At 37.6% G+C, this 23,695-nt stretch overlaps 2 protein-coding genes across 2 annotated transcripts; one reads left to right on the top strand and one right to left on the bottom strand.

The window, feature by feature from the left end:
- Window positions 1-6,257: 6,257 nt before the first annotated feature.
- Window positions 6,258-9,479, bottom strand: slc25a35 (solute carrier family 25 member 35). The gene is made up of 5 exons (XM_053331829.1): window positions 9,024-9,479; window positions 8,872-8,937; window positions 8,630-8,782; window positions 7,241-7,375; window positions 6,258-6,428 (listed from the first exon to the last, which is right to left on the bottom strand). The coding sequence occupies exons 1-5, from the start codon at window positions 9,393-9,395 to the stop codon at window positions 6,258-6,260; spliced, it is 897 nt and encodes a 298-aa protein (XP_053187804.1). The 5' UTR covers window positions 9,396-9,479.
- Window positions 9,480-14,435: 4,956 nt separating this feature from the next.
- grk1b (G protein-coupled receptor kinase 1 b) lies at window positions 14,436-18,425 on the top strand. Its single transcript, XM_053331448.1, has 7 exons — window positions 14,436-15,131; window positions 16,179-16,306; window positions 16,616-16,773; window positions 17,377-17,460; window positions 17,562-17,686; window positions 17,822-18,023; window positions 18,142-18,425. The coding sequence occupies exons 1-7, from the start codon at window positions 14,436-14,438 to the stop codon at window positions 18,423-18,425; spliced, it is 1,677 nt and encodes a 558-aa protein (XP_053187423.1).
- Window positions 18,426-23,695: the final 5,270 nt, after the last annotated feature.

Here is a 23,695-nt window from a genome sequence, read left to right as displayed (position 1 = left end):
AAAATCACTGTCCATCTTAAAACCCAATTATATAATTAATCATTTAATTGAGCACTCAAACTGTCAAATAATGTTAATATTCAGTCGAGTAGAATGTGCCTAAAATAATAGTAATAATAATGTCAGACAAAAAGCTAAATTCACTAATGTGTTCACTGCTGCATTTTGAAATAGCTGAAAATCTAAATGCTAAGTACACCAACTTCAAGTGGTTTTTCATTCCATTTTTAAAGCAGCCACTTTTCTTTCTTTGAACCATTGTTTACAGAGAGTAAACCCCAGCAACGCTCTGTTTCTTATTAGCACAAAGAAACATTTGCACGTGGGAGCCGCCCAGGACTGGCACAGGTTGTGCTCACTGAAGCTTTAGGGCAGTTCAGTGGAAGGTATTTAAGGAAGAATATTGGTCAATTATTTCCTCGATTTTTCCCGCCAGCCTGAAGGGTTGAATGGTGACATGAACCTTTAACACAGTATTCATTTAGGGTAATTAAGGGAGAGTCCTGTAGTAGCTCCAGTAAATTATTTTAAAAGCAACAACTGAACCTTTTTCATCTATGTTGGGTGTGAGATCCGTTGTAATGAATGAGGCCTCTGAGCTTCTGGTATTTCCAGCACCATTAACAAAGTGTCCAGTGTTGCTCGGGGAAGTGCACACACACACCAATAACACATTAACCTTAATTTACTGTGACTTGTTTTTTCCTGTCTCCAATTCATAAAATAAAACTTTGCCACAGAATACATGAGTCTGTAAGCTGTCACCTTCATTCACCTTCATGTCAAGGTGCCTGGCTCACTTGTTATCAAATGTTATCTGTGTGTATAACAAAATCTGACTTGTTTCCTTGTGGGAGTCATGTTACAATGTTACAATACACCTATTCTGTTGTGTTTCAGTATTCAGCCAGTGGACTTTGACCTGTGTGACCCCTGTGGGTTATCTAAAGCACAGCACAGACTGTTTACTGTGACATGTACATGCCAGAGGCCGTGCCATAATGACCCTGCTTTCACTAGACAATGAAAATCTGGTTAACTGGTCAGTAGCTGAAACAAAAGATTCTGTGAATATCTTTTTAAATATAGTTGCTGCAAATATTTTGATGAGTGGAGGACAGATCACTCATCATGTCATACAGTAGCTATACAGATTCAAATAAATGGCCACAACTTTGTGCCTAAGTCAGAACCAATGATCCTGACTTTTTCCTGTAATACTACAATCATTTTTCATTGTTTCTCTTTTAGTGAAATATCTTAACTGGATGGCCATAACATTTCACACATCCTTCATCTTAATGACGTTGCTGTTGACCTTTTCCTCTTGCACTACCATTTGTCACTTTGTGTGTTCCAGTGAAATGTCTCAACAGCTCTTGGATGGATTGCCATTAAATTTGGTACAAACATTCAGGATGAATTGTAATAACTTTGGTAATCTTTTGACTTTTCTTTTCTCCTTTTTGTATTTTTTTTTTACAAATAGTTCTATTAATTAGTCATTTAAAGATACAATGCTGTGAAAAATGATTATTTCGATCAAATTAGTCTGCATTGAGGTCAATGTTCATGGTTTCATAATCTTAGAGTTGAGACACTATTTTGTGTCATCTGATAAATTCATGATGAAATGTGTTGAACTTTCTGTTCTCAGGAAATACATTAGTTGGTTTAAATATAGCGTTTGGAAAAATAATACTTTTAAACCAGAGGAAATGAACCTCATAACCACCACAGACATGTAAAATAAACAACCTAAAAATGATGTCTTTAAGCCTATTTAGTATCAACACAAGGCAAAATTGAATTATGTGATGTTTTTTTCTAGTATTGAATTCAGCCTATACATAATGAAACAAGCAACACCAAAATGTCTGTCTATAAAAATCTGATCATTTATTTGCTGTTCACCACTGCTCAACATCAGGAAGTGCATTTTGCATCACATTCATGGAACAATCTGCTGCATGTCACATTCATCATTAGTATCAACTCTTGTACAGTTTTCATGAGGTTTTATCATACACACATAGGACCCATCTTGAGGTAGCCGCCTGCGCAGTGACCATTTTTCCGCCGTTAAAATAGCAAAAGTGGATTTGGATACGCCCCAAAAGGCACTTGCACTATAGATCGTTAAAATAGGGCCCATAGTCAGAGACTTCACATTGAGACCATCTGAGAAAGAGTTGAGCAGTTTCCAAACAATAGCATCAATACTATATTCAGTATTTTTGCATTTATTGGACATTATTACCAGTTCTCCCTGAAGCACTCGCCTTCATTTAAGAAATTTTAATTTCTCAGGCTACAAAATGATTAAACAAATCACTCAGTGTAAATCAGTGTGTAGTCATTGTTGACCACGGCACACATTGTCTTAACAAAGATGGCCATGACCAAGGTGGACAGAGTAGTTATAACATGTTGAGAATCAGTTGTAATTGTTGTTATGTGTTCGTTTTATGTGAATCAAATGTAATTCAGTGATCATTTCAGTCATTTTAGTCAGTGAATGAAATAGACAGTACAGCTAGTACAGCTGTTAAATACATTGACCTACTGTAGCCCAGTTCAAACTAAAAGTTCAATCCAAAAAAATGTGTTAATTTAACAAGCACAAGAATATTTCATAAACCATATACAGTGTTTACAGTACAAATGAGTGTCATTACATCAAGAACATAGAGTTCCTTTAAACGTGTAGAAATGACAAGACTTCAACTCCATAATACAAAATAAACTCAAGTATAAATATGTGTTTCCTCTGTCCTGTTCTGAACATTAAGGGAACAAATATGTACATTTATTATTTCTTATTCCCATAAAATCCTTGACACATTGCAGTATTATGCACTTTATGAAGAAAGCTTTCAATCTGGCTTAGGAGTGTTTATCTGTGTGGTTTGACATTATTTACAACAGTATACATGTCGGAGTGATCTGACTAATGGCCTGAACTTTACAGTGTTCACAGCAGGGTGCAAAATTAACTTGTATTGTCCACTGGCCAAACAGCTAGTTAAAGTTTACATTTTGCCAGCCACTCAATATATTACTATTGTCTTTTGGCTGGTGAGTGAAGCAAATCTACCAGCCACTTGCATATTTAACAAGCATTTGGATGGCGGTCAGTGTTGATTTTGTGCCCTGCCTCACACAACCACAAGTCACTGTTGCAAAAACTATAAGAATGGTTTGGCTTTGATTTTGAGTCAATTGAACATCATTTTTAAAATTCCTCTTCAGTACTTTTTAAAAGCTGTCACAAAACCATGAAATATGATCAATTCCAGGTTGAAGTAAATATTAGTGACTGTTGGCACAATTGTCATGAAGAGTAAAAGAGTCAATAAAAGAAGATTTTTAAAGCTATATCATTATACTGTAGCTACAGTATACCAATATTAAAATAATCATCAACATATATTTCTTATTAGAAAAGTGTATATATTTCTTAGATTTAGATTTTGATACTGTAGATGAATGAGTCAACTTAAACATTTTTAAACACCAGTAGTAAGCCTTCACTGATATGATCCTGTGTGAAGGGTTAGCAGCTCTTAAGAAATGCTTAAAGCTGCAGTTGAGAAATCAGACAAAATGAAAACAGTTCAGCAAGTTTGAAGCAGATGGATAGGATAAAGCCATGCAGCACACAGATGAGATACATAAACTTAAAGCTGTGAATCAGATGATATAATTGAGCTTTTTTTAGTTATAATGGTTAAATTGATCTCATTGTTTAATATAATATAAAGAAAAACACTCTCATAAGGCACTTAGTGAACCTCTGATGAGCTGTAAAACTGTTTTTTAAGTTTTTGAGGAGTCATCACACATATCGTCAGGAGTGATCAGCTGTCCCTTTCATTTGATAAGATTTTTGTCTTATTTGTCTTACTTTGATCTAATTAGCATCATATATTTTTGGTTTAATTAAGTATTTTTCATCTAAATGTACTATTTTACAAAAGTCCACCCAGAGGAAACTGGCTTAGGCTGCAATAAAATATGACAACTGTAGGTTTATGTATCTGTCTCTATAGGAATGAACAGAAATCATTCTGACAATGAAGTTGCACTAAATTCTATTTCTACATGCATATCAGCATATAGCTCAGTTCAAATCAACTATTAACATTCATAAAATCCTAGAAAACCTGAATGTAATCCTGTTCATTTGAAGCAGAAAGCATTTTACTGCCAGCATGGCGTGCTAAAATTATGATTATGATTTTTTTTACTTTTTTAATTGAAATTATTTTCAGCTATGCTAGCCTCATGGCTGTAGGGATGGCAATCTTTGTCTGTTGGTTGGTCCACCTCTCCTCCACTTTGGTCTAGACTGAAATATCTCCACAACTATTCAAAGCATTGGTCTGAAATTCATGTCCTTATATTTAAAACCTGCTTCAGCTGTTTTTAGGGGAAGTATGCAAAGTCTTAAGGTCAGCGGTCTCTCCTAGGAAACAGGAAATGTTAGAGGTCCTTCATGAAACTGATTCTTTCTTAATCAGCTCTTTGACCACCCACACTTTTATGTAAGAAAAATCATATTTCACAGTCTGATAGTATTATATATGTTTATAAATGTACAGTATATTCTGTGTCAGTTTGTTTAATCTCCTCTGATTGAAATAATCAAACACAAGGCTTCATGCTTTTTGCAGCTGCATCACTCCATCAGACAGAAATACTGTACACATTTTCTGCATTATTTGACACAAACTCCCAAAAACCATCTTAACATGATATTGGGTAAATGTTGGAAATGTCCCCCAGATTTTAGAATAAAGATCTGCACTGCTTGTACAGACTGGCTTACTTAGTGTAAGTGAGGAGACATTTTCCAGCGACACCTGATCAGCAGGTTCTCTCTGACTTGAACACCTTGAAGGTAAAGTTGCTACTAGGAAATCCACACACTTCTTACTTCCTTTGCTCTATTATACTCTGTGTCACCTCCTGTTAGTAAAAGGCTGTTGCAGTACGACTTCTATACTCATATCTAATGAGATTAAAACTGCACTACTTACTATTATTTTTGTTTCGCCTTATCAAACATATCAGTTTCCTTTTGATTACACTGGTTTATACCTTTATGTGTGCATTTCTTTAAAAAGAATAGCAACAGAGTGCTGATGCCTTCTGGCAACAGATATATATTTTAATATTGGGAGGTTAAGTGCAGCTGTTGTGGCTGTTGGCTCTGATAATACTCTAATGCTGTGAGCCACATCAGATGTGACATTTGAAGGTAAAGTTGTGTCCAGTGCAGATACTTTTATATCTTTCGGAATGATATATAACCGAAGTGAGGTATAAGTAAAGAGGTCTAAAGGCTGATTTATGCTTCTACGTTGGGTCGACGTCAAGCCGACAGCGTACCTACGCAGAGCTCTCTGCATCGCTACCTGGGAAGGGACTAAAGACACCGCGACAAAACACAACATGATGGAGAGACGCAGAACTTGGAAAGGTGCGTCGGCGTTGGGACACCGGCGTAGTTACAGCGTGGAGGTTACGTAGAAGCATAGAAGCCTTAAGAGGCCATGATGGTTGATGTTTTTACCCAAGAAAGCATATTGTATGCTGAATATAAAAGGTCTATTGCATTATTCTCTAAGTGTTAATGATATCTGTTATGCCATGAAGACACATCCATGTGCATTTATGATCTTTTCTGAATTATTCACACCTCCTAACAGCAGTTGTTCACACATTTCCTTCCTGGACATTTCCATTTTTTTGTCATTGCAGTGTAAAACGTTAGCTTTGCTCCTTCCCATTAAAGCTACTCTTACCTTTGTTACATTTTTACACATTTTTTTGTTTAGGTTAAAATGTTATTAATAAGGTAATAGCACTCTAAAATGTTAGAGAGATCCACCAGACATAGAAAGTCATCATTATTCTATTTTCATATGGTTCTGTGAAAACTCTGACCAATCATATCATTCGGTCCGAATGATGGCTTCTACCTCCAGCCACTCCCACAGGGGGAAAAAAACACTACATATATAGTGCGCGTTTGCAGAGGTGAAGGCGGAGGGAGGAGGGGTTGTTGCTGTTCAAGTTTTTTCAAAGTGCTGTGTGAAATGCAAGAAAGGTAAGAGTCGCTTTAAGAAAGGAGAACATCTCCTGGTTGTCCTTTTACCTCATGAAAAGTAAATTCATTATATGAAGACTCATTTAACCTGTGCACTCAAACTTTAATGAGTTACCCATTTTCCATTTCTTCGTCCCTGGTGTTATCTTAACTGCCAGTACAGTTTGCGCAGTTCATCCCAGAAGAACAAAGACAGAATGGTGTGTGGACCGATCCGGAAATAAGAGGCTCCCAAGCCTTTGTAGAGTCCCATCAAACCCTCCTTTCTCAGTGTCTTAGAGAAGCAGTCTGTGAATCCTTTATAAAGCTGGCCCTACAAGATAAGAAAATGACAATGTTATTTAGCCAAGATCTAAACAGATAATCTCTGACTCCAATTAGTGATTCTACTTAGAAGTTATAATCCTTAAAAGGAGAAATATGTAACACTGACATTGCAAGCATTTAAAATGGGCACTGAAATCAAAACACTGGAGAAAGCTGTCTCCCTCTGACTTTCATTTTATGAGTCAGTACAGTAAATATATTACATACTGGTTCTTTTTTATTTCTTGTTTGATTTGGTTATGTTACAGATGATAAGAGTGACTTGACTTCAAACAAGTTGGTGTCTGCCTGCATCTCTGATTTTACTTTGTACATCATTGCACCACGTCTAAAATACTCTGTCAGAAATGCAACAGAGGAGCAACTTTGTTGCCAGTGCAGTTAAATCAAACTCTGGCTTGAGCTGATTCATATATTTTTTAATGCAGTCAGCAATTTACATCATTTCCTTCAAGAACCTTGTGCATCAGTGCACAATTATTTAGCGCAGGTGGACACTGCCAGTCACGATAAAAACTGCCACATAAAAGCCATTACAGAATGCACATTGAATAGCTATTACTGACAAATTATTCATAAATGGTCTCTAAAGTGTTCAATATAATGAAGATTTTGAGGTGTAAAACTCAAAGATTAACTGAACACCACCTGCATTACTCCAGTGCTTTGACTCATCACCTGGCTGTAGTATTGCACAGGTATACGACAGGATCCTGTGACATCACTGTCGTTACAGATGCAACTGAGCATAACATAACGTATATAATAAACATATTTAGTCTTCTATCATCTCCTCACCTTGCCGAGAGGATCCACGGGCTGGTTGTAGAGCCGTGTGCTCACTACGTCAAAAGGCGTCATGGCCAACACCACCACCACGCTGCTGATCATCCCGGCGGTCAGGGCCACCAACCAGCTGTCCTTTGGGAACACCTTGGCAAGGAGACAAAACAATGATGGGATAACAGAGATATGTGATAGAAGTCAAAATGACAGGATGTAGCACATTCTTTCTACTTCATCCAGAAAATGATTTAGAGCAGCATATCATCATCATCACATCATCAGGATACCCCCATACGTGCAGTCATTTCTAATTTTAACCGGTCATGGTCTCCCACGTGTAGTGAAACGGAAAAATGGTTCTATTATTAAAACCTATGCAGCACACACACGCACACACACACACACACACACACACACAGACAGACAGACAGACAGAGTAGTCCAGCAGCTACAGGCAAAGCTGCTATCTATGCAAACCTGCTCTTTGGCAACGCAAGAGACTATAAAAGACAACTTTATGTCCCACAAAAGCTTTATAATGTTGGCCGCACAACAATAAAACAATAAACAAAGAACATGGCAACAGCTAAACACGACTTAGTTTATTACTTGTAAGTGATGTTGACTGCCCTGGTTTACTGAATACTGAGGAACAGTAGCTTGTTGTCAGCGTTAACTAATTAACTTTCTTTTTTTTTTAACTGTTGAGATTAAAAACTCAGCTGTAATTCACTGGACTAGTGCAGCAGCTTATGCCAGAGATCCCTCATCCTTAACCCCACACAAGAATGTCAGGAGTCTTCTCTGAACATCTTTGGTGGAGTGTTCAGTGATCTGTGTAGCTCTAGTATTTGGTATGAAAGGCCTTTTTTTAGCCAGCACTGGGTCAGCAGCCACAATTGCACCCTGTAAAGTAGCACACAGGTTACGTAAGCTGCATGTTTTCAGCCAGGGGGGCCAATGAGAGGTGTCAAATTTCTCCTTTAGAGGAGTGTAATAGCTAGAGCTTTGTCAGTGTTACAATGACAGCTTTCATAATCTGTGTATTGCTGCTGACTACCGTGGTCTCCTCTCAAGCCTGCATCTCCCAGTTTAAGGCCACAACTAATGATACATTTCAGGCTAAATGAACGTGCTGATTATATTTCTTAATTAATATGAAGGATTTCTTGGTCTAGTTAATATCAGCTAATAGTAAAAAAGGCCTATCATGGATTCCCAGACCCCAAATTAAAACTTGCTGCCTGAACATGTTCTGTTAGTAGCAGTTCTCTATGAGTTAAACCAGACCCTCAAGAAGCAGTTGTGTACATTCTTGAACAGTGTGGTCATAGAAAAGATGTGCGGACATGGTGGATAGCCCCTATGTGTCATCAGATCACCCCTGTAACATATCCTAACCTGCAGGTCAATCACAAGCTCCTTGGAGGAGGAGAACGTGGAGAGTTGAGCAGCTGATCCCACGCTGACCCTCGGTACTGCAGCACTGGAGCCCCTCCACAATCCCAGAATACCATGCTGCCTGTAGATGGCTGCCAGGGCCTGGGTCATCCCCTGACGGGAAGAGGAGGGACACATTAGGGGAAAGTGCTGAATCCTACCACTGAGAAATCAATCACTTAAGTTTGAGTTATCATTGTTACCTGGTGTTGATACTGATGTCCGACAGCGATGGAGGGAGTAGACTGACTCTGCAGATGAGTCTTTACCTGTCAATGGAGACAATCTGGGTTTCACTTTTTCTCAAGCTCACCTTGGAAATTAAAAATTAAAAAAAATACAACCAGCTACTAACCAAGTATACAGGACTGCCCATCACTGCTCCCACTACTCCTGCCACAGCCCCTGCTATCGTGGTTTTGAGCGCGCTGACCCTTCCGTTGGTGTGGATGTAGCCAGAGGATTCAATGATGGCGTAAGAGCCGAGCCTGACTCCATTCATAAAAAACTGATATACCAACCCGGGTGCCAGTCCTTTCTGTAAGCCGGAAAGTCCCTCCACCTTCCCGATGGTGTAAAAAGCGTGGAACACGTTGCGATAGTAAATCTGGTAGGTACCCCGGCTCTTGAGCTCTCCTTGCAGCTGCATCCGCGTTTTGACCACCTCCAGCGGGTTGGTGAACAGACACGCTCCGCACGCTGCGGACCCGCTCAGAACAAAATCCATCACGGATGTGGACTTCAGGCCCTCTGCCAGTACGACCTGTCCTTCATGTCAGAGGCTTTCTGCTCAGCACCATTTACTCCTCCCCTCCCACACTTACATACTGTACGCTGTCACACACACACATAATACACACACACATACCACAGTGACATCAGTGCGCAGACACAAGAGCACTTCACGTGCTCCTCGTAAAGTCGTAATTCAGATAAACGACATCTTGAGTGAGTAGTTCACATGAATTCAGATATGGATTAAGTCAGTTTCTTGTCATGTAGGTCTGTGTCATTTTTATACGTGTAAAAAGTTGTGTTTTGTTGCTTTCCATTGTAGAAAGATAAGTGTCCATCTCATGTTTGAAAATCTCTACCATTTTTAATAAAATCTACTTGTAACTGCTTTGTATAATTGTATTATTTGATATGTTTATTATTATTATTCCTCTTTTATTTATTTTATTTTTCGCTATTGTTTTCCTTTTCTGTCTTTTTTTGTCTTGATGTCATGTAAATGATGGTCACCCTCAGTGATCTCTCGAGTATAAATACAGGTTTATCACTACTACTACTACTACTATTAATACTACTACTAAATCCACAGTAGCTTGATGGACATACTGAAAAAAGACCAACATTTTTGTAATTCAGAGAAGACAAAAGTCTATGTTTCATCATTTGAACGTTTCCATAGGCCCCCAGTTATAATAATGTCCCTGACACTCGATGTGACATTTACAGTTATAGCTATTGCCAGCTTCCCTTAATCTACAGCTTCATCACTTCTATCGCTCGCTGAATCATATTTAAGAATAAAAACTCGCAGAAAGAGTACCATAAAAAAAACCTCTGCATGCTTCTCAAGTAGGCTATCAAATGCGACTTTCAGTAATTTACCCTACAACTGTATTTCAAAATACAGAAAAACGCTTTTTTTTGCATGTACTGACATAAAAGTGCATGTCCAATAAGACTCGCATACAAATAATTACACAGAAACATTATTTTATTTCAGGCTAAAATTAAGTATTGCCATATGTGTCCTTGAACGTCTCATCTCGGAGACGTTAGTACGTACTAGAGTGCCTATAGTACGTACATTTGACGCTCGTCTTTTCAGCCAATGAAAATATCTCCTCAATCCCTGCTTATGTTAGCGTTCATCCTACAGTGCTGGTTGGGCAAGTGACCTTTAAATGAATGGGCGGCCATATTGAAACGACCCATCCAGTCCTCTAATACATCCATGTGTGGAACCACACAGTCTATGTGTGGAACCAGCAAATCACCAGAAACTGGTTTCCATCATCTTCTGTTTGACTGGAACCAGTCACATCCACATGTGATCCTATTCAGTAGACTATGGGAGAAGCGTTACTATGGTGTTTAAACACTCATTCTTCTTCTTCTTCTTCTTCTTCTTCTTATTATTATATTTATTATTATTTATTATTATCTTATATTGTTATTATTAGTTGTAGTAGTAGTAGGCCTAGTAGTAGTATTAGTATATTTTTTTGTACAGTTTATATAAGCATATACGCTTGTAAAATGGATTCATAAATGTAAAAAATATTGGCTTATGTATCAAAGTACAAGACACAATATAACATAGTATAATGAACATAAAATGGAAAATGAAACCTTTAAGAATGCATTGCGCAATTGTCATTCAACAGTGATAACTGAGTTTCAACAGATACACAGTCCTCAGTATTTCCATTCATATTCTGCTCTGTGAAGTGAAATGAGTTCAGGTGATACTGGGTCACCGGGGTGACAGCATCACTTTCAATTAGAGATTATTGTCAGAGCGAGAACAGTGACTTCTAGCACTGTTTTCAAACACTGTTTAATCAGCTGGAGGGCACCTACAGCTCAGCTGCTCGAGGATCACACATATTGACAACCTCAATGCGTGTACAGATGTAATGGGATTTTTACTTTGCTCTGAATGAATTAAACAGGTAAGGATTATCCACCTGCCTTTATCACCAACGGCTCAATATTTAGTCAAGCTATTAGAACATGATGAATTGCAGTGCAATGGAAGAAAAGAGAGCCCAGACAATGTTTGAAATTTACTTTTGAGAGAAACTGAGGAGTTATTTTCTTCCCCCAGATGTTTAAAGGTGCAGTGACACTTCTGTGCTCTCACCTTTGACTTGGTAGATGACAGGGCAGTGGTTAGATCAATTCAGATATCACTGTCTCACAGTAACAGACTAAATCAATGTCTGGGTGGGTGGGATTGTTCTCCGTCACTAAACTGGATTAGATTTAAACATACATAATCTGTATCACCTATAACCCCTTTAAATAGGATTTGTGCTCAGGGGCTTTTCTTGCACAGTACATGAAATGGACTAAAACAGGCTTAAGTTTCCTCCTCTATTGAGCTACTTTCATTCAATCTGTTAGTCTTCCTTTGCACAAAATATTGCACAGCAGTCCTTTCTGGCTAAAAAAAAACCACTGAGTGCTCTCTTAACAGTTTCTGGAGGTTGCACTGTAGCAATAGCACAAACTAAAAAACTTAAATTTAGTGTAATGTGCTACAGATGTGGATCAGTAAACATTTCTTAGAGGCGTCCAAATGAGGTGAGTCAAATGTGGAATTACCTTTAACCTGAAGGTCTTGTAATACTGAACACTTTTACTTATCTAAACCTGATCCTCAGAATGAAGAGTTAAAATATCTCAGGTGTTCATCATAACTGTAATATTTCTTTCATATTTAGACCAGATATCTTAAAAAATACAGAAGTTCTTAAAAAAAAACTGCACACATCAAAACATGACTTCCTAGCTGTCTCAACATGTGTTCAGCTGCTGAGGAAAAACCACAGTTTAACACAGTGGCATTCATCTGAGAATTTCCCATCTCATAGTTAATTGGATAAACAGCTCTAACATGGGTTATCTACTGTTTGGCAAACTTTCACTCGTCTTTAGCTGCATGATCTAAATCCCTCTTCTCCATTTGATCAAACACAGACTAAATCCTCTCACCCGGAATGTACCTACATAATATCTTTCTTCCAGCTCCTGCAGATTTTTGAAAAGTTCTGGATTCACATGCAGCAAGCAATATTTTCACTCATTATCAAGCTCATAGATCAAACATGAAAAACATGTTATTTTTGAAACCAAGCATGAATTCAGTGTTGAACAATTGAATGGTGTCAATTGAGTGAGTTTGTATATGATTCCCTAATCAGTAATCATTCATGCTGCTAGTTACACTAATAGCTTCTGCCAAGTCTCTCCGTCTGATAATCAGGGTGTAATCCTCAACAGCTAATGAACTGCCAAGTAGGATTTCAGGAGCAGATTCAACCTCAACCTAATGCCCCAACCCCTTCAAAATACAAGGGGAACAAGGGGAGAGAGGCGAGAGTCAGAAAGAAAGTAAGTGTGTTCAAGACTGTGATGGGACAAAGATGATTTCTATTTGTTGATGAAGAACAAGGATAACAAGAGACAAAATTATATATTGGATGGTACCCAGTTGGATTTATTCGATTGCCTTCAAGTCCTTTTTTGACTGACTGCTACAGCAAACAAGTTTGGTGAGTGCTTATACATCAATATGAATTATATATGTAATCAATCTGGAAGTGAAATATTGTCTTTTTTAAATTAAATATAAGCCAGAAAACTATATATTGATCATATTATTTATTGGTTAAATGTTCTGTCAATAACATTGCATAATATTTCACTTTTTAGAATTAGTAGTTAAATCCTGACAACTTAATATCCTCACACTGTGGATTTTAATGCTAATAAGGTCCTTTTAAATATTTTTGTTGATATTGTTGTTGAGTTGTATTTTTTATGTGGTAAGTTATGTTTACATATTCAACCTGTTTAAAGACAATTCATTCAAAGCTAGTAAAAAAATGCATATTCGTTAACAATGGGATAAATCATCTCCACATAAATCTCTGGTATCAACAATCAGTGTTAATTGGATTATGTTGAGTCAGGTAAGCACTTCCTCAGCCAATAATATCACTTTATCACTGTACCAGGTAATGACAGAGCAGCTTATGACATGAAATAATGACCAGAAAGATTTAACACAGCAATATCATGATCCACTTTATACTCCGTGTTACCAGTAAAAACTTTCTTTTTCTACTAAAATTGCTGTTTTGCACCATTGTTTAATTGTGCAGGAAGAAATCTAATGCAAACAATAGCCTACAGGCAATTCCTCAAATTGTACGTCACAATTAATTTAACTATATTTAATTACTGTGTGGATAAGAATCCAACAACAGGGAATACATTTGTCCTGACTACAATATATTTCAGAGAATCAGAAAAAAGAAATGCAAAATTGTGTGGTTACAGAGAGTAATCTGAACAGTTGGAAAAGACAGGAAGGAACCAGGCTGTGGGCTGCCTAGTCTGAACTAATACTCTCCCACCTGGGCTTGCAGCTCCCTAAATCCCTTCTCTGAAGCATCTGAAATAAAATGCCCTCTTCAGTAACTTTTGTCTTTCCAACAGCAGAGTGCAGCATATCATCACATTATTCTCTTTCCACCCTAAACAGTATCTAATCTGGAAGGTAACCCATCAGGCTTTGTCAGCAGGGTTATGGCATTTTTCACACAGGGTGACATGTGCTTTAATAATCTGATAGAAAACAACTGAATCAGATTATAACATTGTGCTGGTGCAACTAGTATGGGAACAGAACATAAAAGCATTTAAAAGTAAAAAAAAAAGCAAAAGCAACATTAAGGGGAGAATAAGTTAGCAAATTTAGCCCAGAGACTCTGTTATCATCCTTTAGTAGAGGATGAGCAGGTGTCCATAAAAATCTATTATATCCATTGATCAGAACAAATAGACTAGATGATGCATGGCTGATTAAAAACAATAGAAGAACCGATCAGTTTATTCATGAATATTGCAACAACACATAGATACATTGTAAAATCAACTGCTGAGAGCAAAATAATGAAAAGAAATGTCAGTACTTTCAATGATGTATGTACTGGTCTTGTGTGTACTAGGAAAAGGTACAGCCATGGACATTGGTGGTTTGGAGACGGTGGTGGCAAACTCTGCCTATGTCTCGGCCCGTGGTAGTGTGGACGGAGCTGCAGCAGCCACCATGCGTGACAAGAAGATGCGAGCCAGGCTGAAACTCCCACACATCAGAGATTGTGAACACATGAAGACGACTGTAGACACGACCTTTGACATGATGTGTGTCAAACAGCCAATTGGCAAGCGCCTATTCCAACAGTTTCTGCAGAGTGACACAATCCATAAGAATGCTGGGGATCTGTGGAAAGACATCGAAGACTACAAAGTATGTCAAGAAAAGGACAGAGTACAGAAGGCACAAAAAATCGTCAATAAGTACCATGACTCAGCATCAAAGAATTTTTGCAGCTTCCTGGAGGAGAAGGCCGTCACTCGAGTGAAGGAAGACTTCAAAAATGTCCGTGGTGACCTGTTTAAGGAGAGTGAGCAACAACTGCTCGAACACCTGGAGAACGCCATAGATGGCTTCAAGAACAGCATGTACTTCCTGCGTTATGTTCAGTTCAAATGGTTGGAGAGCCAGCCTTTTGATGAGGAGTGGTTCATGGACTTCAGAGTCCTGGGTAAAGGAGGTTTCGGGGAAGTGTTTGCTTGCCAGGCTAAGGCAACAGGCAAAATGTACGCCAATAAAAAGCTGGATAAAAAGAGGCTGAAGAAACGTAAAGGCTATGGGGTAAAGCAGTGGTGTAGTATTTAATATCCCATTCATAGATATTCGTAGTGTCAATCAAAATGAGTTACAACACAAAATAAGATCTTTAACCAACTCACAACGACCCCCAGTAGGAAATAAGAAAGAAGTGAATGGGAGACAATATTCCCCAGTGAGCGGCAAAGGTTTAGTTTTCAACACAACAGCTCAATGCAAAGAAGCTTGTGTGTCTCTTAAAGACCTCACAAAGCAGCTCAGAGCCAGACACAGAGACTGAACTGAAGCTCACTGCTTTTAAAAGCATCAGTGGATAATGAACACCAAGTTCTTTAAGTTAGTCCACCTTCTCAGACAGATTCAACCTCAACCTTGCACACCCAAACATTGTTTTTTTATTATGGCTGATTAGCCCTCTGCACACAGCTTTATAAACCTCTTTCTGCTACTGAGAACAGGCCAATTGCTCATGGCACTTATAGAGGCAGGAAAATCACAGGTGTAACTAATGACATTAATGATGGCTTACTGTAGTTACATTTGTGTATGTCAGAAAGCCAGTATACACAGTACATCTTTTTTACAGCAGACATTTGAACTTGTTATGGAAGGGAAAGCACACAAATGACATATTACAATAATATTGATGATGGCAGTTCCATCTAAGCATCCATAAGGTGTGGTTGACCATGTGCCATCGAATATAACCTGCAGAATGATTGCCATCCATCAAACAAGCCATGCCAGAGAGCCAGCATTCAAAATACTAGGCCTCGGAACTGTATACATGAACACCTAACAACTTAGTTGACTTCAACCATTATAAATGTGTGATTAGTTGGTGCCTGTGCTTTTCCTGAATTGTCAAAATATATGTCATGATAATGTAATTGTTTACTCTTTGACAAGTCAATCAAGCACAGTCTGTTCATGCCCTTCAAAACATATCTACAGTAGTCAGGCAAACTAAATGAAAACCCCCACGTGGCTGCATGTGGGGGCTTTAATTCTTTCAAACATATTGTATGTTCATAGTTTTGTTGGACTAATCATGTTCTGATTTGTGTTTAGGGAGCAATTGTGGAGAAGCGCATCCTCGCAAAAGTTCACAGTCGCTTCATTGTGACACTGGCTTATGCCTTCCAGACCAAGACTGACCTCTGCCTAGTTATGACCATCATGAATGGTGGAGACCTCAGGTGCTTTACATAAATGCAAATACAGCTGATATACATAGACTGACACTGCCAATGCCATGCTCCATGCTGGTTTCTGTAGTTACTAACATGGGAACTTGTGTCATTCCACTCATCTCTACTAATTAGCCTAGGTGTAGATAAACTTCACAGCTAATATACTGACTGATCTCTCAGGTGCGTCATGCTTTAAAGTCAGAGAACAACTTAAGGAGTCCTTAGTCTCTCCTCTTTCTTCGACTATTCTGTTACTTTTCTTAATGTCACAGAAGCTTTAGAGAATACTGTATAATATCCTCCTCCCTCTCACAGGTTTCATATGTATAATGTGGATGAAAAAAATCCTGGTTTTGATGAGAAGAGAGCATGTTTCTATACAGCTCAGGTCATCTGTGGACTGGAGCACCTTCACCAGCACAGGATCATCTACAGAGACCTAAAACCAGAAAATGTACTGCTGGATGATGCAGGTGAGCCATTTCCTCTGCAGCATGTATGCTCTAATCTGTCCAAACCCATCCATATTTGGTCTTTAACCATGTGAATGCAGATTTTCATTTGAACCAAACACTTGAACAGCTGAAAACACTGATTCGTTAAACCTCTTTGTGGCCTTTATCACAAAGCAAGATTAGCAGGTAAACCACCTAACTTTGGTTTCAACCGCAGCTTATCTCATGAAAATGGCTTACTTTAAGCCCATGTAAATCACCATGGTAACCTATGCTGCACCTCTAACCTGCTCTGCTGCAGGTTTAGTTCAGAGGACTGGACTAGAATGTGCATATATTAACAAGATCTAAACATGAACATAAATAGTGCCTTGACTTCATGAGGAGCAGAGAGGTCAGGGGAAAATGTGAATATAGATAGAACATTTTACAAACAAAAAATATTGCAACATTAATAAAGTTAAAAAAGAGTTTAATGAAAACCACCTGGCAAAGAAATGAAACACTTGACGTTTCAGATTGATTCCTCAAGGATTAATTGGGCATTCTGTTAGTGTTGGCTTGGAGTGGACATCTACTGTCTCATTATGCCACTTTAGTAATCAATGCTTTCTTACTCAGGACACGTTCGCCTGTCAGATTTGGGTCTGGCTGTCGAACTTCCACCAGGGGAAGACAAGACTTCTGGATATGCAGGAACTCCAGGTAGGCCTAAGTGAACAAAACAATATTTTAAGATGAAGTAGAAATGGTCACGTATGTCATGCAAGTTATTGTGTATGAATTTGTGATGTCTATCAATCAAGGTTTCATGGCTCCAGAGCTGCTCCAGAAGAAGGAGTATGACTACTCAGTGGACTATTTTACTCTGGGAGTCACAGTGTATGAGATGATTGCAGCTAAAGGGCCCTTTAGAGTGCGAGGACAAAAGGTACAAAACGTGTAGAACAGACACATTTGGTGTCTTTTATGGGTCGAAATATAATAGTTTTTGGTCTCAGGCTGGTTCACTGTGGTCACTGACTTCACATTCAATGTTCATTTGCAAAATGTTCTCTTTCTTTAGGTTGAGAATGAAGAGGTTACTCGCAGAATCTTGAATGATCCAGTTTCATATACACCCAAATTTAGCAAAGAGTGCACAGATATTTGTGAAGGCCTGATGGCGAAGGACCCAGAGAAACGCCTTGGGTTCAAAAATAATGAGTGCGCTGAGCTCAAGAATCAGCCATTCTTCAAAGAGATTAACTGGGGCCGTCTGGAAGCAGGTGGGTGACGTCGACAACTTCATCAACACCAAAAAAAAAATCACACAAAAAGGGGTCGAAGTACAGCAAAAATAGGCCACATTTTGAATTGACGATGTTCTCTATGTTCCTTCTAAAGGCATGCTACCTCCACCATTTGTACCTGATCCTAAGATGGTCTATGCTAAAGATATTGACGATGTGGGCGCCTTCAGCACAATTAAAGGTTTGGTCATGGATAATAAGGACACAGAGTTCTTCAATGATTTTGCCTCTGGCAACGTCCCAATCCCATGGCAGGAGGAGATGATTGAGACAGGTGTGTTTGGGGAGCTGAATATCTGGGGAGAGAATGGCAAACTACCCAATGACCTTGATCCCAACTATGTGGAAGTCAAAGGTGGAGGATGTGTACTTCTTTGAGTTGGAGCCAGAAACTGAGCAGAAGGATGGAAGACAGTAGAATTTTACACGAAGCATATCTATTGAAATTTAGCACATTTAGATTGGATATTTGCTCATTTGGTGCCAGTTACTCATAAACTGTAATTTGTACAATAATCTGTAATTATCTGATAGTAATACTGACAGTACTACTGTTGAACATATGTATGCACACACACACACACACACACACACACACACACACACACACACACACACACACACACACACACACACACACACACACACACACACACACACACACACACACACACACACATCTCATCTCATGCATGTTGTGTAACAGAAAATGTAAATATGGTTGCACTAACAATGGCTGCTGTAATCTATGCATATGTTAATACTTTGTATATGTATAGAAATGTATAGAAAAAAAATGAAGCAATGTTTATATTATTTGGACCAAAGATACAGTGTTGATAGAATAGTATTATTATTATTATTATTATCATAATCATTATTATCATAATCATTATTATTATGTATTCCTTTAATTATCATATAACTAATATTATTCTTGTTATTAATGAGGCAAATATTGTAGATAGAGTTAAAAGCAATCAATAAAATCACAAATAAACGTGTTTGTTCCTCTTTCCATGGCTCTGTAATCCACATTGGTAATACATTGAGAAAATAAGTTATTAGCTATATTGAAAATTATACAAAAATGTGAGTATTTATTGTCCAGGTTTTTAATATCACTACTTCATCAAGAAACCAACTTTACCACTAATTCAATTTAAAGTTTAAGCATCACCTTACAAACATTTATCTTCATCATGATGTTACTAAAAAAAAAATCTGTGTTTTGTGAAGTTGAAATTGAAGCACTGTATATCCAATATATATTCTTTATACCATGTTTATCATATTAAAAAGGGATGGGATAGTCCTCTCTATGATACTTGGCCTGTTTTATGTAGCAATACTATATTTCTATTGTGGTCAAACAATAACTGAAATCACCACCACACCTGTTTATTTAAGTAATGACCAAAATGTGCTTGAGGAAAAGTCACCATCACCAAAGTGATTACAATTAATCCTGAGGGGAACATTAACATCTGTACCAATTCTCATGACAATTTATCCAATAGTCATTAAGGTATTTAATGGACCAACCAAATCTGGTGTTAAGGCAATAGACTCATGCTTCCAGCTTGGCTAAAAAACATGACTGAAATAATAGTCTAACAACCTTTTTTTTTAATCAAATGTTGCTTTACACCAGACCAGCAAATACGTAATGGTCGGTTATTCAAACCAATGAATTTTAAACCCTTGCTGTCTGTGTGTATTTGAAGGAGAGAGAGAGAGAGAGAGAGAGAGAGAGGGAGAGAGAGAGAGAGAGAGAGAGAGAGAGAGAGAGAGAAACCGAGAGCTGTAATCTCAGCAATCAATCATATTGATTTATTGCTCCATGTATTGAGGCAGTGACTTTACCGAAACTCTATTACATACAGTACACAAATACTGACTGTGCAAAGTTAAACAGCATCACACTATTTAAATAGTTCTGAGAGCACATAACTGAATCTGCACATGAATCAGCATCTAATATTTAGCTCAGTGTAGAATTGCACAAAGGTCTGTTCAAGATTTTAAATGATGAAAGTCATCTAATATACAACCGGAGCTCACTTCATCTGTAGTGAACTTGTGTTATTTGCTGCTAAAAATAACTACTTGATATAATGTACTAGAATAAGATTCTGATATTGTGTAGCATCATGGTGTCACTTCAATCATAACACTACAGCAGCTGCTTCTGTCATATAAGATAATGTAATGTAATGTAATTTAAAAATCCAATGCAGCCATGTGCTCTCATGCTTGGGAAGAATTCACTTTTCATCAAAGGATGAACAAGCGGGCCCAGCAACATACTGTATAGGACGAGTATAGGATGAACCAGTGTAGTTATATAGTTTATTACACAGAAATCAAGAACCTCCTTGTGAATTTTATTTGTGTTTTAGTTTAATCTGCCATCTGTTTTTGTTCAAAAGAAAGACTCTTGTGTTTTATTTTTGGTACAACACATCTCTGCTGGCAGTCTCTGATGGATTTAAAAGTTTGAGAATTGTCCCCTTCTTGTGATTTCTCATTTCTAGTTATTTGGGGCACACAACTACAAGAAAAAAATGATAGTTTCCAAAACTTCTGAACCTTTACCTGACACTAGCACTGACCACTCACTCACAAGAACAAGTTTACTAATCTAATTAGATTAACCTTAAAATCTAAGAAGATTCAGAAAATATTTCTGTCTATGGACACAGAACAGGAACTCACCATCCCACCTGAGGACATCTAGCTTTAATTACTGACTGCTAAGCTTCTCTTGTACTGTATGCATTAACTTAGTGCTTAAAACTAATACTTGAAATAATCATGTTCACAATTTAAACATTTATCTGGTCCTAGTTATGTGACCTCAATCTGACCTCAATCACCAGTGATAACTAGTGGTCACAGCCAGTATCAGAGGCTGGAAACCAAAAACCCTGTGAGGTTTTTTCTGAGTGAACTTTCCCTTTAAGCAAGGAGGTCAATGCGGACACAACTAAATAAATATTTCAGCGGACTGAGGGAAGGGCAAAGAAATAAAATATTAACAGACACAAGATTATGAGTTAAAGCCTGAATGTCTGTTCAATATTGTATACAGTACAAGTATATGACAGAACTTTGAACTGTGCTTCTGATTAATGGTTGGCTGCAGAGAATTCACGTTTGATAAGATACAGACTGTATCTGGCAAGTTTCTGCTTTTAATATCTCCAGAATATTGGCCAGCTGTAAATACAAAGGGAATACATGATTGTACTGCATATGCATCAGTAGTATCTTGTTAATCCACACCTCCAATTGTAGCTTAATGTATAGAGACAACTAATAAATAATAAGGGTGTGTTAGAATAGCTGTACTGTACTATGTCAACTAAACAGACATCATTGTTAAATCTATATGCTCCAGTATAAAAAATGTATTTACAAAGAGCAAGAATGCATCTTTTGTCCTGCTTCAGACTAGTTAATGCTTAACCAGTGCTAAAATAATACACTTTCTGCCTTCAATAAATCACCCACCAACTGCTTTTTACACAGCTTTCAGGATTTGCTCAGCCCTCTATTCAGTATTTCCCCATAAGTATTTGCTTATGGAGCTTAAAATGACCTCCCTAAAATCACAAGCTACCAATTCCTCAAAAGGGAATGCAGGTAAGAAGACAAGATGATGTGAATAACCACAAAAAGAATGATACCCACAGAGTAAACCTAGATTATGACAAGAACATCACTTCATAAGATTATGACTAGATAAACCTTTCTCTGATTAACTTATTTAGTGAAGCATATATTTACACTTACACACACATACACACACACACACACACACACACACACACACACACACACACACACACACACACACACACACACACACACACACACACACACACACACACACACAAACACACACACATCCTACAAATAAATAAAATATAATAAACTAAATAAAACAATTAATTGTAAATAGTTTCCTGAAAAAGCTTTAAAAAGCGTGTTAAAGCCATCAGTGCCAAAGGATCCCAGTACATTTAAACTTTTTGATTTTTTTGATTACTGGCCTTAAAGCTGTGACAAGTATTTTAAATTATCTGCACTGCCAATCAGAAGAAGGGAAAACAATGCTCATTGTACTTACATTTCTATGGTAACATTTCAGGCAAGTGAAATGTCATCAATTTTGGGCGGGAATAGCAGACTTAATGTAGCCACCACCAACAAATCAATGTTCAAATTAGTCCAGGTTTGAGTGCATGAGAAAAAAATCCTGAGTCAGTTCTCACACTCCCAAAATGTATATCAGATACAGAAGTTGCGAATAGAGCTCCTTACAGAGGCAATATCTATCTCGTTTTGCTAATTATTAATAGAAAATATCTTTCAAGATGAAAGAGATCATTGAGGTTATAGCACTTTTCCTTGGTTTTGTTGGCTGGATAATGATTTTCATATCACTAGAAGATCAGTATTGGAAAGAATCCACCACAGATGGCAGCGTAATTACAACCTCCACAATCTATGAGAATCTCTGGATGTCTTGTGCAAGTGATTCAACAGGGATATATAACTGCCGTGACTTTCCATCCCTTTTTGCTCTTCCAGGTAAGTCAAAGTAAATGTATCTATTGTCTAATAGCCTAGTAGGATCTTTGAAAAGTAATCAAAGTAATATCTCCTGTTAAAAAAGGTGGTAGTTACTGGAAATGAATAAGACATTGCTTAGGCAATGTTTTTCCCATTATCATTTAAGCTTTCAGTTTTTTCTCTGATTCAGCTGTATGTAATAGCTGAGTATGCATTTTCTAACCAATAGCATCATACTGACTGAAATGAAGGCATAAACTACTTTAAGAGTTCAAATGATTATACTATGTAATTCAGTTCCTGTGCTGACAAAAAGAGGCAGCTGTTTAATTCAATCCAAAAAGTTGTGTAGTTTGAGTTTATTTTTGATGAGGTTGTGTCAGAGAGAGCATTTACAAAGCAGTTACATGCTATACATTGTACTGGTGCTGTGCTGAATTACATTAAGTCTCACAAATGTTATCATAGGGCTATAAAATTATCAGTGCATTGTTCGAGTGATTCTTTTTACATTTCATTTTGAATTTTTCTTTACTGCTTATCCTATTTTTAATTGTATCCACTGTATTTAATGCAATGAAAGGTGGACTTTCAATAACCCCTGCCATTTTACCACTGTTATGCTGTATTCAATAAGGAGTTAAGTCTTGCTGTTCTTAGTTGTTATGAAGTGGTGTTCATTCTTAAGCATAGGTTATTAAAAATATATTGTAATCCAGTATTATCACTAAAACCTGTCTTTAAAAATATCTTTGAGGTTGACATCACATTAAGTCTGTTTTTTGGTGGTGTGTTTAGGTCTAAACCATTACAACAAAGTCAGATTTCAAGTAAAATTGTGGTTTCCTTGTCATGATACAGGCCTGATAACCAGAAATACGTTTATTACTGAATGAATGAATGAATGAATGAATGAATGAAGAGTTTTAGGGTCAGCTATCACACAAGCAAATAAGTTTATCTTAGGGCAGAACACCTGGTCATCTGCGGGTCAGTTTGTGGTGATGCACCCTCACCCCCATGTACCACACACATTTCCATCATCCCTTATCCAGAGGGTGAACTGA

This window comes from Scomber japonicus, chromosome 13, assembly GCF_027409825.1.
Source record: "Scomber japonicus isolate fScoJap1 chromosome 13, fScoJap1.pri, whole genome shotgun sequence".
In the NCBI taxonomy this organism is placed as follows: domain Eukaryota; kingdom Metazoa; phylum Chordata; class Actinopteri; order Scombriformes; family Scombridae; genus Scomber; species Scomber japonicus.
Note: the sequence above shows the minus strand (reverse complement) of the source record. Positions and strands in the feature narration are given on the sequence as shown.

Coding starts and splice junctions, on each gene's coding strand:
- grk1b (XM_053331448.1), top strand. CDS start 14,436: ATGGACATTGGTGGTTTGGAGACGGTGGTGGCAAACTCTGCCTATGTC. Junction 17,461..17,561: donor TGGATATGCAGGAACTCCAG/GTAGGCCTAAGT, acceptor CTATCAATCAAG/GTTTCATGGCTCCAGAGCTG. Junction 18,024..18,141: donor CTGGGGCCGTCTGGAAGCAG/GTGGGTGACGTC, acceptor TTCCTTCTAAAG/GCATGCTACCTCCACCATTT.
- slc25a35 (XM_053331829.1), bottom strand. CDS start 9,395: ATGGATTTTGTTCTGAGCGGGTCCGCAGCGTGCGGAGCGTGTCTGTTC. Junction 8,938..9,023: donor TGGGCAGTCCTGTATACTTG/GTTAGTAGCTGG, acceptor CTCCATTGACAG/GTAAAGACTCATCTGCAGAG. Junction 8,783..8,871: donor GACATCAGTATCAACACCAG/GTAACAATGATA, acceptor TCTTCCCGTCAG/GGGATGACCCAGGCCCTGGC.